The sequence below is a fragment of the Mus caroli genome, chromosome 6, assembly GCF_900094665.2.
Source record: "Mus caroli chromosome 6, CAROLI_EIJ_v1.1, whole genome shotgun sequence".
NCBI lineage: Eukaryota > Metazoa > Chordata > Mammalia > Rodentia > Muridae > Mus > Mus caroli.
The window spans coordinates 48,355,529-48,370,659 of NC_034575.1; the positions used below are offsets into that span (position 1 = coordinate 48,355,529).

General features: G+C 42.4%; 1 protein-coding gene across 1 annotated transcript in view; it reads right to left on the reverse strand.

Moving 5' to 3' along the window:
* The window catches only part of Cpvl (carboxypeptidase vitellogenic like), a 108,357-nt gene that overhangs the window by 14,487 nt on the left and 78,739 nt on the right, over window positions 1–15,131 (reverse strand). Inside the window, exon 11 of the mRNA XM_029478808.1 lies at window positions 12,559–12,741. Within this exon, the coding sequence (XP_029334668.1) occupies window positions 12,559–12,741 (183 nt within the window). The remainder of the gene's footprint in view (window positions 1–12,558; window positions 12,742–15,131) is intronic.

Genomic DNA, 15,131 nt, shown 5'->3' on the forward strand with positions numbered 1-15,131 from the left:
GACATTTTTATCAATGGAGCACTTTATAGAAAAATGAATGGCAAACTCCACCTCGGCTCTCCCTACCTCTAATTCAAATAGAGATGGTTTTCTCACCCCCCCCCCCCCCCCCCGCAGAGAAGCAATAACTGGACACAGCTCCAGGTCAATCTGATAAGCATTACTGAAGTAATCTAATCGCTTGAACTTTTAACACGTAATATCAGTGACTGACCCCATGAACACAGAGGGGAGTTTCCTGCCCACCGAAAACAGACTAATGTAGGAGACGTCCACACAAAGAGAGGCAAATACCACGTGTTCACTGGGTGTCCAGCAGCATGCAAAGTAATCAGTGTACATTATGTCAATAATCGCAATACCAAATCTTCCTGTGAATTTTTCCTTCTCTCTTTAAGACTAAGTCTTGAGATATTGAGTGTATACACAACAATAACAATGCTCATGCAAGGGAAAACAGACCAGAGATGAACACTATTATCCGTGCCAGCCAGTTTAAGAAATCTAATGTGTCATGGGTGGGGAAGCACTGGGACAAGTCAAATAGCTTGCCTGATGTCACCCAGCTAGGGAGTAGAGCAGTGACCTGCCCAGGCATAGCATGGGTTAGATAGGAAGTATCCCTCAAAAGGCTCAAGTATTGATGCCTTTGTCCCTGGGTGATGGATCAAATCACTGGAGAAGTAATGGACATCTGGATTCAGGTCTAAACAAATAAACAGACAACTCAATCTACTGAGGAGTCTGAAACCTCACTAGTGAGAATGGCACTACTGAGAGGATGGGCCAAGTCGGAGGAAGCAGGTGACTGGGAGCAGCATGCCATCGAAGGGCGTGTCCCAGCCACTGTCCCATGCACTTTAGTAAGGCTGTGGCTTTCAACTAATGGTGAGCATAAAAGTCATGTCCAGATGTCAAAAGCAGGATCTGTGACAGTGAATCCGATATGAAAATAGCTCTTCTTTCCTGGTGAGGTACTCAAAGACACTGCCAGCACCACTGGGATGTGTTTCCTACATTCAAAAGTAAAAGGAAATGCCAAGTTTCATAATTCATAATGGAAGGAAATACTCTTTCAGCAAAGGGTTAGTAAAAATAAAGACATGATTTTTTTTTTCTTCCTTCTAAGTTCAGCAACCTCTTGAAGACAAGCCATAGAAGACCCTTGTCCTACGCTAATAAGCTTTGTGGAATAACTGGGGGGAAAAAAACCATTAAGTTTACTCATTAAAAGACTACACAGGCTGAAACAATAGACTTTCTCCCCTTTGGCATAGAAATCTACCAGCCTCTTATAGTATTTGAGCAACAATGAAAAGAAAGAAATCCTCTGTGTCCAGTGGCCCCTGGCCAGTGCTTTGGTTGAGAACCAACACTCTGGTTGGCATTTAAAGCAGACACTGCCCCATACAAGCCCTTCTCTGTCAGAGAGGAACACAGATGCACTACTATCTAAGATCACTACACACCAAACCCCCCATAATTGCAGCACAGAATAAAACTGCTAGCTTTTGAGAAAGGAAGCTGACGCTCTGAATAAATAAGAGCTTTTTTTTTCCCTACAAATCTAAATCAACAGTCTCCCAGTGATTTGAGAACAAGGCTTACTTGTAAACCAAAAATGAATGGCAAGAACTGAAGGTGGAAATTTAGCTTAAGTTTTGGCTAAAGGTTTTTGTGAATCGAGGCTGTAATGTGGACTCCACTGAGCAGTAGAGTCATCTAATCTTGTGATGTGTCTGACCACTTGCTGGTGTTTCAGGAGTAGAGCTGTGCTCTCTGATTTCTAGCTGGAAAGCTAGTCAGTAAAACAGGCTGGGATTTGGTAATATCTTTGTGGATCAGAGGAAGTTTGTCCACAGTCACCTGAGGCTCCTGCAAGATGGAGGCTGAAGTAGGGACAACAGGAACCAAAGACAACATAGTTTCTATTTTCAAATTCTTTGCCCTTAAAAGAATCCGACCTTTGTATGGGATTTTCTAGACAAAGACAACACAGTAGAAAAAAAAGATATTTTGTGACTTTTGACTGCAGACCTTAAAAGGACAGTCAATTCCCTAGTGTCAATTTGAGAGGCCCGCTGCCACGTTGTAAGGAGTTCCAGGCTAGCATGCTACCGAGGAGGCTCCAAAGACAAAGCTCCGGAGAGGGATCCCCGCTGGCTAACCCAGCTTTAGCCAAGATCCAGATGGATACAGATGTGCATGTGTGTGACCTCAACCTATCCTGTCTGAATCAAAACACCCAACAGAGCCCAGGCTATCCAATGCTTGTGAGAAATAATAAACTGTGGCCTTATGTAAATAAAGAGAGAGAGAGAGAGAGAGAGAGAGAGAGAGAGAGAGAGAGAGAGAGAGAGAAGCATTTATTGACAAGTCTTAGTCAATTCTTTTTCCCTGAGAGACGAGAGTTCCTAACTTATCTATGAATTGAAAGCCAAGGTCCAACCTATCTTTCTTTGCTCTTAAGTTAAATGTTTATTAGCGTTCAGAAGAGGGTTCATTATTATGACTATTATTATGACTTCTGTGTGTACATAGTTTGACAACATACATACCTTGCTCTTGTGAATACCCTGCCCTACTAGCTCTCTAAGGCAGAGAGAAGACAAATGTGTACTGAGCTTGAACAATTTGTAGATCACACAAAACAAGAGAGACAGTTTCCTATGTGGTCCTACCCAAACCATCAGCTCCCACTTTCTTATCCTCCAGGCCAGAGAACAGCCAAGAGCATCGTCTGGCGGCAGACACACTAAATATGGTCAGACTCCTGTCAAGGAATGCAGCGAGTGGAAGTCTTCATCTGGCAGTGTCCCAGCCCTGAGCCTATCTCAAGATGATGGTCACCATGACCTGCCCACATGTGATAGCTGAGTGGTTGGGGTATTTTGGCCTATGAGAAACATCCTGATGGAAGTCCTCTTCCATAGCTCCCTCTGGCTTATCTTGCCTGCATCTTATTTTATCTTCCATCTTTCCAGCCCTCCTTTCCTGCTTCTACTACCATTGGTCCTTAGGACATAATCCTTAAAGTCCTTAACATCTGCTTTTGGAGACCCCGATTGTAGCTTCCATGAGGTCTTACTCATTGCCAATGATTTCACAGACAAAGCAAACCAAAAAACAAACAAACAAACAAAAATTCCCAGGTGTGATGATTTGTATACTCTTGGCCCAGGGAGTGCCACTATTATAAGGTGTGGTCCTGTTGGAGTAGGTGTGTCACAGTGGGTGTGGGCTTTAAGACCCTCATCCTAGCTGCCTGGAAGTCAGTATCCCCATAGCAGCCTTCCAATGAGGATGTAGAACTCTCAGCTCTGCCTGCACCATGCCTGCCTAGAATCTGCCATGCTCCTGCCTTGATGATAATGGACTGAATCTCTGAGCCTGTAAGCCAGCCCCAATTAAATGTTGTCCTTATAAGAGATGCCTTGCTCATGGTGTCTGTCCACAGCAGTAAGATCCTAAGACACCAGGTCTGGAGACATAGAACCCAAGAGTCAGGACACACCTCTCTACAGAAGGCAACAGTGTTTCGGGATGGGTAGGGATGAAGATCTTTTTTAAACAAGTGCTGTAACAAATCCAGGGCACATTCTGAGTATTAATCTATATCTGGTAATATAGACATAGGTATATTTGTTCTGAATATTTTTATTTACTCTGTTTGTAAACAGAGTTTACTCTGTTTACAATGTACATAGGTGTATTTGTTCTGAATATTTTTATTTACTCTGTTTGTAAAGAACTTATCTTCTCTTACCTAGTTAAAAGTCAAAGTTGTATGGATTACTCTTTGCCTCCTTTTATCATGTCAATACCACCAAGGGCTTGCTGAAGACCTTTTTGAAGTCAATCGTCCATAACAATCTCTCATAATATTTAAAATTGTAAAAACAAAACAAAAATCAATAAATTGTCAACGGGGAAATACAGGTATGGGGTTTTGGTGTTTTCTGGGTGTCTTTCCTCAAAGTCAAAGTCAAAGCATCTTCGCTGGAATTTCATTTCCATCTTCACTGGAATTTGATGACCATGCCCACTTATTCTTTTTTTAATTATGTGTGGTCACACACACACACACACACACACACACATCTACTCTTTAAAGTTAGTTTTAAAACTGTGCAGCTGGACAGCTGAGGTGGTCTTATTTTCTGTCTGCACATTCGTGCCTCTCTCTCTTTCCTCCTCCTCCTAAGAGGTACGCTTGCCTTTAGGGAACAAAGTCTTGTATGTGGTCTGGATGCACTGCCAAGTACTATGGACATCACCGCTGCAGATGCACCCCATGGGCAAGCAGGCAGCCTTGGGTCTGCTCACCAGAGTATCCCATTCCACTCTGCTTCCCTGTCCTCGGGCATCTCAGCACTCTCTGCGGCACAGTGGAGAGATCCAGACGTCCTGCCTAACATACACTATGACGGGTCTTTAAAGCACTGAACAAGTTTCTCAGGTAAAGCTTCCAGTTCCCCATTTATAAATGAGTAAATGTATCACCGTAGATTACAGAGCAGCACCAGGGATTCCATAAACCCAAGGATAAAGACGCACCTGGCAGGCCACAGCTCGAGGTGCTCTCGCTAATGCAGGAGCACTGTCAACCATCCTTAGCATCTCCCTTGCACCCCATCACATCCCTACAGAGTAACTGTCCTTATTCTGGGTTTGCAGAACAGGTAACTGGCCCATAGCTGGTAACTGGCCCATAGCTAGTAAGTGGCCAAACTAAATTCAAACCAGGCTTATCTAAACCAATAGTCGGCCTTGTGCTCACTAACCAATGACCTGCATCTAACATCACCAATCTCCAGAAGAGTCAAGCTCGGAGCCACTGTGTCCCTTCCCTTCCCGACAAACATCAGGGTGGGTATTTTCCAGAAGTTCCTGAGACTGTTGCAGATCTCAAGTCTGAGGGATCTGAGGATAGACTTCCCTCGGGGTCTGGTATAAGCTTGTCTGGGGATATGCTGCAGGGACTGGAGGTTCTTAGGACAGCTGGGAGGACAGAGGCCATGAGCACACTTCCTCTGAGCCTCACTAGCTTTTTAGTGACACAAACGCAGAGTGAGCAACGTCTCTCTGCCCGGAAGCCTGTCTTTATGGCCTGGACATTCCTAAGCTTATTTGTCCATCTCTATTTAAAGCTGTGAATCAAGCACCAAGCAGGTAACCTGGTGACAGTGATAAGCCACGTTCTCACAGTAAAGCTACTAACAGGACACCGTGTTTCCAGGGCCTCGCTGGCCTGAACCCATCCTATCACTGCCTTTTGAAAGTTCTCCTGCAGCTGTAAATAAATATGCCTTTAAAATCTCTTAGCAACTTCCAATTGCACAAACACTAGAGCATACACCCCTGAACCCAACACCAGTCCCCACCACTCTCTTCCAGTTCTTTCCCAGCTCCCCTTCAGCTTTGGACCATGAGTCAATGTGCAGCTCAGGTCTCTTATCCAAGTCCTCATCCACGTTCTCTCTGCTTACTTAGCCACTTCTGACCTTTGTTAGTTAATTAATACCCCAGGTTCCTAGTTAAACCTCTTCTTACCAGTGGATGAAGCTGTCCTCACCTCCAACCCAGCTCTACAGCTCTCTTAAAACCCAGTGTCCTATGTCTACAGGGCACTGTAACCACCTGGGATTCAGTTGGTGCTTTAATTAAGACAGTCAAGTCTACAGTCTCCAAGGTCTCGTGCCCCAGGACACTACTGTGATCCCACCTTTCCATCATCAGGCATGAAGTAAGAAAGCATGGAATCAGAAGCAGGACTCTTAGAATCCTATTTCATCAGCAGTAAGAAATGGGACTAAGAATTGAGGAGAGGAGGTGGCAGTGGTGGCTTGAATGGAAGTGCCCCTGGAGTCCTGGAGCACTTCATCCTTAGGTGGTAGCACTATTTGAGGTTTGGGTGGTACAGTCTTGCTGGAGGAAGTGCGTTACCAGGTATAGGCTTTGAGATGAAAAGCCTTGTGCCCTTTCCATCTCTCTCTCTCTCTCTCTCTCTCTCTCTCTCTCTCTCTCTCTCTCTCTCTCTCTCTCTCTCTCTCTCTCTCTCTCCTACTTACATTTGAAGATGTGAGCCCTCAGCTACCTGCTCCCCCACCATACCAGCTGCTTGCTGCCATGCCTCCCTCCCATGGTGAACTCTCACCACACTGGAACCATAAGTCAAAATGAACTCTTAATTCTATGAGTCAGTTTAACTGTGGTGTTTCATCCAGCAATTGAAAAGTAACAAACACAGAAACAACTTATACTTAGCTTCTGGTACTTGGTGTCCTCACTTGGACAGTAAGATCTATGTTCCAGTTGTAAGAAGCTACCTAGTTGAAATAACTCATCCCTCGGGCCCTAAATGAATGTAGATTGATTCTGATACTTAAAATGTATAGTACAATACTTATGGCTAGCTGAGATCAAGTAAGTTAGATTATGTAATTATGTATTAATTATGTAAAAGTTAATGTTGACAGAATTCTCACTCAGAAAAATCTACTGAAGAATGAAAATAGGCAGGTAATTCAAGATTGAACGATCTTCACATGGAGAGTAATTAGTGTCAATAAATGTTTTCAGTAAATATTCAAAAATGGATATGATTAAACTGTTTTCTTCAAAATATTTAGCTTAATGAAGTTTAAAATAGAAACTTGTTCCTCGAGCAGTTCATCAATGTAGCTAGAAACCTAATAAATTTTTAACAGAAAATTTTAAAAATTTCTCAATGAGTCAGAATAACCTCAGGGGAAAAATCCTTGGAGCCTAGTGGGGACCTGTGATCCTGGCTACCCAGGAAACGGAGGCAGGAGGATCACAAGTTTAAGGCCAGCCTCAGCAGTGGAATGAGACCTTGTCTACAAATACAAGTGAAAAGGGAGTCACGGATACAGCTCAGAGGTAGAGCACTTGCCTGGCCTAGGGAAGATCCCAGCTCTGAAGCAAACAAAAACCAACCAGCGAATCATTCATGAACTGGCACGATGTATTCCTTTCCTACCTCCAGTCTCTCATCCCCAACAACCACCAAGCAGCTCCAAGGCACTGAGCTGGAGTTGGTGGGATGGGGTGGTCTTCCGGGCATGCTTAAATCATATAGGCAGAATGCAGGTTCCCTGCTGTGAGGCAACCCCACCCTATAGCCAGCCTATGTGGACCTCCTGCTTCTTCTGTTCATCTTTTGGAAACCAGCTCAGTACCATTTTGTCTTTCAGTGTGTCTTACCTTCACAGAAAGAGTCAGATGGCTTAGTGTGAGAGCAGCCATGGTTTTCTGACTGGTGAGTGGCCAATTCCTCTTTCTACCTCTATGACACACACCTCCCTGAGCGTCAGTCTGGCTGCCTTAGTTGGTAGATTTATGCAAGATGTAAAAAGAACATGTGTGCAGTCTCAGGTAGTGTAGCAATTAGCAAGACTGATGTGTGGGCAACCAGGAGCAGGTGGCTGAGGAGATCTCTGTGTGCTTCTGAGATTTGGATCTCTCAGATGAGGTCCAGTGGGTCAGGAAGGAGGTACCATCTATCTGCCCTTCATAGCTCAGAGTACATATCTGCCCCCGTAGCCCAGATATCAACATCTAGCTTCCCCTTATGGGTTGGCTTTGAATGAAAAGTACTTTCTTAGATCATGAATTCCACCCTTTATAATTCTCCTTTTGCTATATGCATCCTTGTAAGCAACCCCTGTAATGACAATAAAAGTAGAAAGAGCAACGCTCTCTGTGAATCACGTCAAAGGTTCCTGGCAGGAAGACAGAGGGACATCTGGGAAGTTTATGATCCAAACACCGACTAATTTCGCCTCTGGAGATGATACTCTCCCACCTTGCAGGATCGTGTTTCTCTGGTGTCTCCCCCTTCTAAGAGCAGGAAGGACATTAAATAAAGGCCCTACCTTTATGCATTCATTTGACCTTAGGTGCATAAAGGTCACACACAATGCATTCATTAGGGGTAGGGTTATAGTAATTGGATAAGTGTGTTTGTACATGTGTGTACACAAAATGTGGTCGGGGCAAGCAGGCTACATGAAATCTTCAACACATGAACAGCTGGGTTAACCAACATGTTTAAAATAGAAGTTTTTCAAAAAAGTATACTGAACCAAAAGAAAGACCAGTAGAAAAGAAACTTGAAGCATAAAGAAGAATGTGGCATGGTCTTTTCTGCATTGTTGTGGTGGTGGTGGTTGCTGCTTTGTGTGTGTGTGTGTGTGTCTGTGTGTCTGTGTGTGTGTGTGTCTGTGTATATGAATGTGGGTGTTTAAATGTGTGTATGTGTGTGTAAATGTGTGTGTAAATGTGTATGTATGTGTGTATAAATGTGTGTGTATAAATGTGTGTGTGTAAATGTGTGTGTATATAAATGTGTGTGTAAATGTGTGTGTATGTGTTGGGGTGATTCTGGGGGATCTTTTGGTAATTATTTTTCTTTCTTTCCAGGCTAGGGGATCAAACCCAGGGCCTTAGCTGGGTGAACACTCAACACCTAAACACAGTCTTAGATGAAAGAGAGAGAAAGAGAGAGAGAGAGAGAGAGAGAGAGAGAGAAAGAACAGAACATGACCAGCCCATGAAGGAGTAGAAGCTGAGAACTGTATAAACATGACAAACAACAATACGACTTAAAATATTAGTTTCCAAAAGCTAAAGGAACCCAGGCAGGATGCACACCCAGTGTCCTGGTTTCTGCATGGTGGAAGCAGCATGGAGAGGAGAGTTTACCTCAGCTTACAAGTCCTGCTAACAGTGGATCATGGAGGGAAGCCAGCACAGGAGCCATGAGGAGTGCTGCTTGCTTCCCCTGGCTTCCTGCTTTGCTTTCTTATGGACCACATGCCCAGAGGTAGCACCACTCACAGTGGGCTGGACCTTCTCACAGGGGTCCTTACCCCAATATAAATAAATAAATAAATAAATAAGCAAGCAAGCAAGCCAGCCTTACAGACTTACAGCCATTTCTGATGAAGGCATTTTCTCAATTGCCATTGTCTCGTCCCAGGCATTCTAACTTGTTTCAAGTTCGAATAAAACAAGACAAGACCCACTCAATGCTGACAGCAAGAGGGACTGTCATCCTCATACCTCAAAGGTCAGAATAGTAGAATTGCTAGAAAACAGCACACAGGTAATCTTGAACGGTGATAATCGGAACAAAATCACCTTCAAAGCAGGATCAAGAAAGCGAGTGTCTGACGTGTCATCACAAGGGTACAGGAGATGGACAGAAGCCACAGTCTTCAGGAGTTCACAGGAAACAACTAAAGCCCATTGCACTAGACACGGCCTTCCCAATCGAAGGAGACAGAAAGGCACAAACAGGCAAAAATAGAGAGCATGCTGTCAATGTACATTTTAATAATAAATACTAAAGAAATCTTTTGAAGGGACAAGAAATGCACAAAAGGCTGATGTTTTCTCACAGGTTAAATGTGTGGTGGATTCTCAGTGAGTGCGGGTTGGACCAAATGCTGTAAGCAGTGCCTGTGTATAGGAGACGTAGAAGTGTTGTGTTTTTAATAGCAAAAACCCTGGGAAATGGGCAAAGATGTAACTATTCTGAGGTTCTCACATTTATCTGAAAAACAGTAAAATTCTAATTTATATTAGTATTAAATAAGCCTAGAATTCATATTGTGCTAGTACTGTTAAAAAAAAGCAACAATTTCAAAAGAATGATAACTCACAAATGTATTGCTGGAAATAATAAAATGACATAAAGCTCCAAAGAGTTTTAAACTAAAGGAAACAGAAACATAGAGCCAAAGGGACAATACAACAAGACAGTAGATTTAAAAATCAGTGATTACATTAAATGCAAATGTGCAACTCTAAATTCAAAATATTGTCAGGATCCACAAAAAATAAAACCCACTATACTGCATTAAAAAGTATGTCGTAAATATGGAGCAATAAAATGACAAGAAGGGAAACACTGATAAAAAGAAAAGTATCCCATGTGTACACTTTCAAAAGAAAGGTGGCATAGTTGCTCTACCATCAATCAAGTCGCCTTAAGACGAGAAGCATTGCTATAAACAAACAGGATAGTTCATAAGAAAGGAAGATTTAGTGCCAGGAATGTGGAACAAGGAGTTTGTGACTGTAGGCAGTGAACAGCACAAAGGAAAAACAGAACAAACTTCAAATATGGCAACAGATTTTAAGAGATCTCTCTTGTTAACTGTGGGCAAGAAAAGATAAGGGAGGGAGGGAGAGGTGGAAGGAAGAGACACACCCACACACACAGAGGAGTGAGAGAAACAGAGATAGAGGAAACCAGAGACATAGAGAGAGAGAGAGACGGGGTGGGGTAGGGAGAGGAGAACTGTTCTACACAGCTCTAAAGCCTATGAAGTACAATGACCATCAGGGCAGGCAACATCTGAGGGTGTGAGAGTAGATTTTCCTTGGCCAAACTAGCAGCCATCCAATTAGGCTGAAAGCCCACTCAACAGGAGAAACTTCCTGCCTGGTTTTATAAACCTAGCCAACCAAGCAACATGGCTGTTGAGGTCATAGAACTTAGAGAAGAACATTCCCCTGCCAATTCTCTAAACTAGTATAACCACCAAGTACATTCCAGAAATCAGTAACTGATCAAATGTGGAGAACAATGGACTGGGCGTGGGGATGCCTGCTGACAGCACAGCCCTTATACCTAGAGTTCATGGAACATTGTAGCAGAGGTTATGGAAAGATTGTAAGAGCCAGAGGACAGGACATCTGCCTCCAGATAGTGTCTTCTATATCAGACAGAGTTATTCCCATGAAATTAACACTATGGCCACCTGAAGAAGACTCACGTAAGAACAGCACCCCTTGACATCCCAGCATAGATGGAGGAAATCTCACAAGGCCCTAATCCCAAAGAAGAGCAACAGCCAACTAGTGACTAATAAGAAAGATTGAGTCAATCCTTTCAGGGATGAGTCCTCCATTAGGCTATATAGTCTCACGTAATCAGCCTTAAATGCATATACCTATGAGCAACACTGAACGGACTCATCAGCTTATATTCATATATTCATATGTGTATATGTGCATGTATAACAATAATTTGAAGAAGAGGTCATGAACTTGAGAGGCACTAGGGGGCACAGGAATTATGGGGGAAGGCTGTCTGGGAGTGATTTTGAATTTTTCAAATAATAAGTGTAAAAAAAATGTTTTTAAAAGACCTTAATTGACATAAAAAGCATTACAACTAACAACCAAAGAATGTGGTTGCTTTAAAAGTATACAGAAAATGTTTGCTAAAACAACCACTTTGAAAGCCAGAAAGTAAATTTTAAATGGTTGAAACCGGAAAGGATATGTGGGTTTTTAAACCACAAAGCTATGATAGCGTATATCCCCTTCTGCTTATAGTAAATTCAAGAAAGGAAGAGTCACAATGCTTGAAAATTAAACACTACACTTTAAAACAGCCCACTGGCCAAAGGGGATAAAACACAATGGGAATTGTAAATACCTTAAATCATTGAAACTGTAATGCATCTCTGTGTAGACTTAATACCAAGCTTAACCTATATATAACAGACATTGAATGCACATAAAGTATAGGCTGAAGCTTCATCATCTAAGCCTCTGTCTTAAAGAATTTTAAATGATAACAAATAATTCAAAATAAAGATAATAATATGATAAAGGCATAAATAATAAAATAGGACACAAAACTACAATGGAAAAATCAACAAAGGTAATATTATTTGTTACTTGAAATCAGTAATAATTTCATTTTGCCTCAGGCAAGAGAGAAATAAATTTCTGATATCACTACAGGTCTTTAGGAGGACTTAAATGAAAGTTGCAAGAGCTCATAAATTCTAAATTTTTAGGTGAAATTGAGTAGTTTGTGGGGGAAAAAAACCCTAAAGCCTATAATAATGTTTTCTTAGAAACAGGAAAAATCCATTAATCCTCTGTTAAACTGAATACATGATTTGAAGACTTTTCTTCATGGTCAGACGGCCTTACCTGTACAGTTCCCTAACACTGACAGTTATTACTGGACACTAGAATGGGAAATGCTGACTGAGGCATGTTACAAAATTCACAAAAGACTGTTTTCAAAACTCGAAGAGAAAACTCCAGGAGTAATACTTAAGCTCTAAGTGGAAGTCACTCTGCAGAGACTGTGGGTCAGCTAGCAAGAGATCTTATTCTAGTTATTTCTCCATATGGCTTATAAAAACATGTTCACATATGGTGGGAAGAGGTTGCACTGAATTTTCTTCAAATAACTGGTCAAGTTCCCTTTGATTCCCAAACAGACTGGGATTTTCTCATTAATGTTGCTCCACTTTGAACTTTTCTATCATTTCATTATGTCTTCTGAGATGCCTAGACTTCTGTCTGTGATGACATCTGTGATCTTAACTTTGATAATGGTGCCATACCTTCTCCGTTGAAGACGGCTACAGAGCACACATACTTACACCTTTACTGTTTATGGCTTTGCTCACAGACAGCTGTAGCTTACTGGCCTTCATGCTTTGTGTTTAAATTTACCAACCTAATCCCACGACCTGTGTGCCCCAACTGTTTGCATACCTGATGGAATTTGCCCACACGCCGCACATAACCGGCCACTTCATTATCAGATTTGAAGATCTTCCAGACCTTTCGACGTGCTCTTCTGTATGCTCGTGATCCCTTCCAGTCCATGGCCATCAAGGAGCGCTCTGTCAGGGCAGCCGCCACGATGATGTCCAGTTGGCCATTGTAGATGAGAACCTGAAATGAATTCCAACTGTCAGCAAACATGAAATTCAGAAGGAAATTCAAGGGGCAGATTCAGGGATAGAGGGTGAAGCTGAAGCAGACAGAGGTCCCTAGAGGCTGCCCTAGCAGATCTGATGCTCACTTGCTCCCAGATCACCACACACACCAACAACCTGAAAGAAACTCCGATCCCATCTCAGCTAGTAACAGCCTTCCAAAATTAACTTATCAAAGTCAACAGACAACTGTGTCCCAAAAGATAAGTAAAGAGGTTTTCCTGGACTCCAGTCTCCAATTTGGTCTGAATGCAGACCTCTGATTGAGTTCTCAAATTGAATTTCACTGTGTATGCTATCTCTGCCTTCATGATGCAGCCTTCTTAAAAGATTTAAAACAGAACTTAAAAGCTCTGTGTGTGTGTTTGTGTGTGTGTGTGTTCATGTGTGCATAAACAAGGAGGTTACATTGTAATGGAACCAAGAGACACTACACTTTGAAGTCTGTATTCCTCAGTCCGCCTGTGTCAGGTTTGAAGCAGTTACAGCTTCTTGAAACAGGAAGATAGATGCAAACTCTCAAATCCATTGACCCCATGCTACTTCTCAGGCTTTACTATGTCATATCCATCCATGCAAAGGAGTCCTTCCTTTCCAGAACAAATCTTTCCCTCCCACATAAATGGAGACCATAGAGAATGCCTCGACAGCTTGCTTTCTCCCACACAACTCAAACCTTGCATAGAAAGGATTTATAAATATGGATACTCGCTGTTCCCTGTAACCCCATTTTGCACTCTACAAAAAGAAAGAAAGAAAACTAAGAGGCATACAACTATGCATGTTGAGTCTCATCATAACCAAGAACTTAACGAAAGCCAACAGCCTGTAACTGGTGAGTAGCTAAGTGTTCGGTGGCTTAGGAGTTCTCTGGACTGATATAAAGTCATTTAAGTGAGGTGGGATACGCTTATCCTAGATTTGAAATACGACTGCTGAAAGTCAGACATAAGCCACATCACAATGACCTCACACTCTCTCTATACAAACACACACACATGTGAAAGGAAACGTTTGGAAAATGATGCGGCTCCTTAATTCACACGGTAAAGACCTGAGCCACTTCCTCCCTTACCTTTTGTAATTCTGACATTGCTCTCGTGGGACTAACCTCGTCGTCACTATAAAGCATCGACATTTCACCCAAAGGAGAGGTTTTTCCTAGATTCTGTGCAACCTTTGATCTGCTCTCAGGCTCTGTTTTGGCCTTTGGTTCTGTCTTCAAATTGGCTATCAAGTGCTCTGCCACATGTTTCCATCTCGGCGTGGCACAGACTTCCTAAAAGGCTTTAACATAATTAAAAAGCCCAGGACTTTGACACACTCCCAAGCCTCAGATAGAGGTGGGATAGGATTCAGGCTAAGATGAAAGAGTCCTGGGCCTCCACCACAGGAACATGTTGCCTTTCATGTTGCTCAGTCACCCTCGCCACCCCCTCTCCAACACGGGAACGCAAAGGGAAAAGTCCTTGATAGATTTAAGGCCATTTTTAAAGATTTGACTCAACTGAGCAATAAAATATTTGCTATTGTTTATACAAAACACCGCCTCAAAGGCTCCCAGTACTTATGGCCTGCACAAAGCCTCCAAAGTATGGAAACAATTACCCGTGGTGGGGACCAGCGGACAAAGCTCAAATTCCTCACTGTTCTCAGAAGGCCTCATTATGGCTGATTAACAAAGATAATCATGTACAAAACAAGTCTCCTTCCAGAGTTCAGTGAAAAGATGCAGATTTATTAGCAATTTGCCAGGTTGTCCATTCATCTGGGCTCTTCGTGGCCACACTGCAAACCAGCATCTTCTCTCAGAAGTCATTGAGAGCTATTTTTTAAAATTATCATCACTGTATCTTTTTTATTTTACACACACACACACACTTTATACACACAGTTTACACACACACACACACACACACTGTCTTCAAACACACCAGATGAAGGTATCAGATCCCAATACAGACAGTTGTGAGCCACCATGTGGTTGCTCGGAATTGAACTAAGGCCCTCTGGAAGAGCAGCTGGTGCTCTTAACCACTGAGCCGTCTCTCCAGCCCTCATCACTGGATCTTAAAAACCAATGTAAGATTTTTTTTCTGTTGTTATTGTTGTTGTTCACTTATTTCTTGCTTCATTCTTAAGGGACAATAACTAAAGTCATAGCTTAGAGGCTTGTCTTCTCAGTATTACAGGATATGTTTGCTGATCTAAACTGAAACACAGCCTACCCCTGACTGTTTTCCTTATTATTCCAAACTCTTCACAAACCAGAACACCGACATTCTAGAACAAGGCAATGAGGATCCAAGATGCACAATCCTTGCGTGTGCAGAGTGATGTAGATAG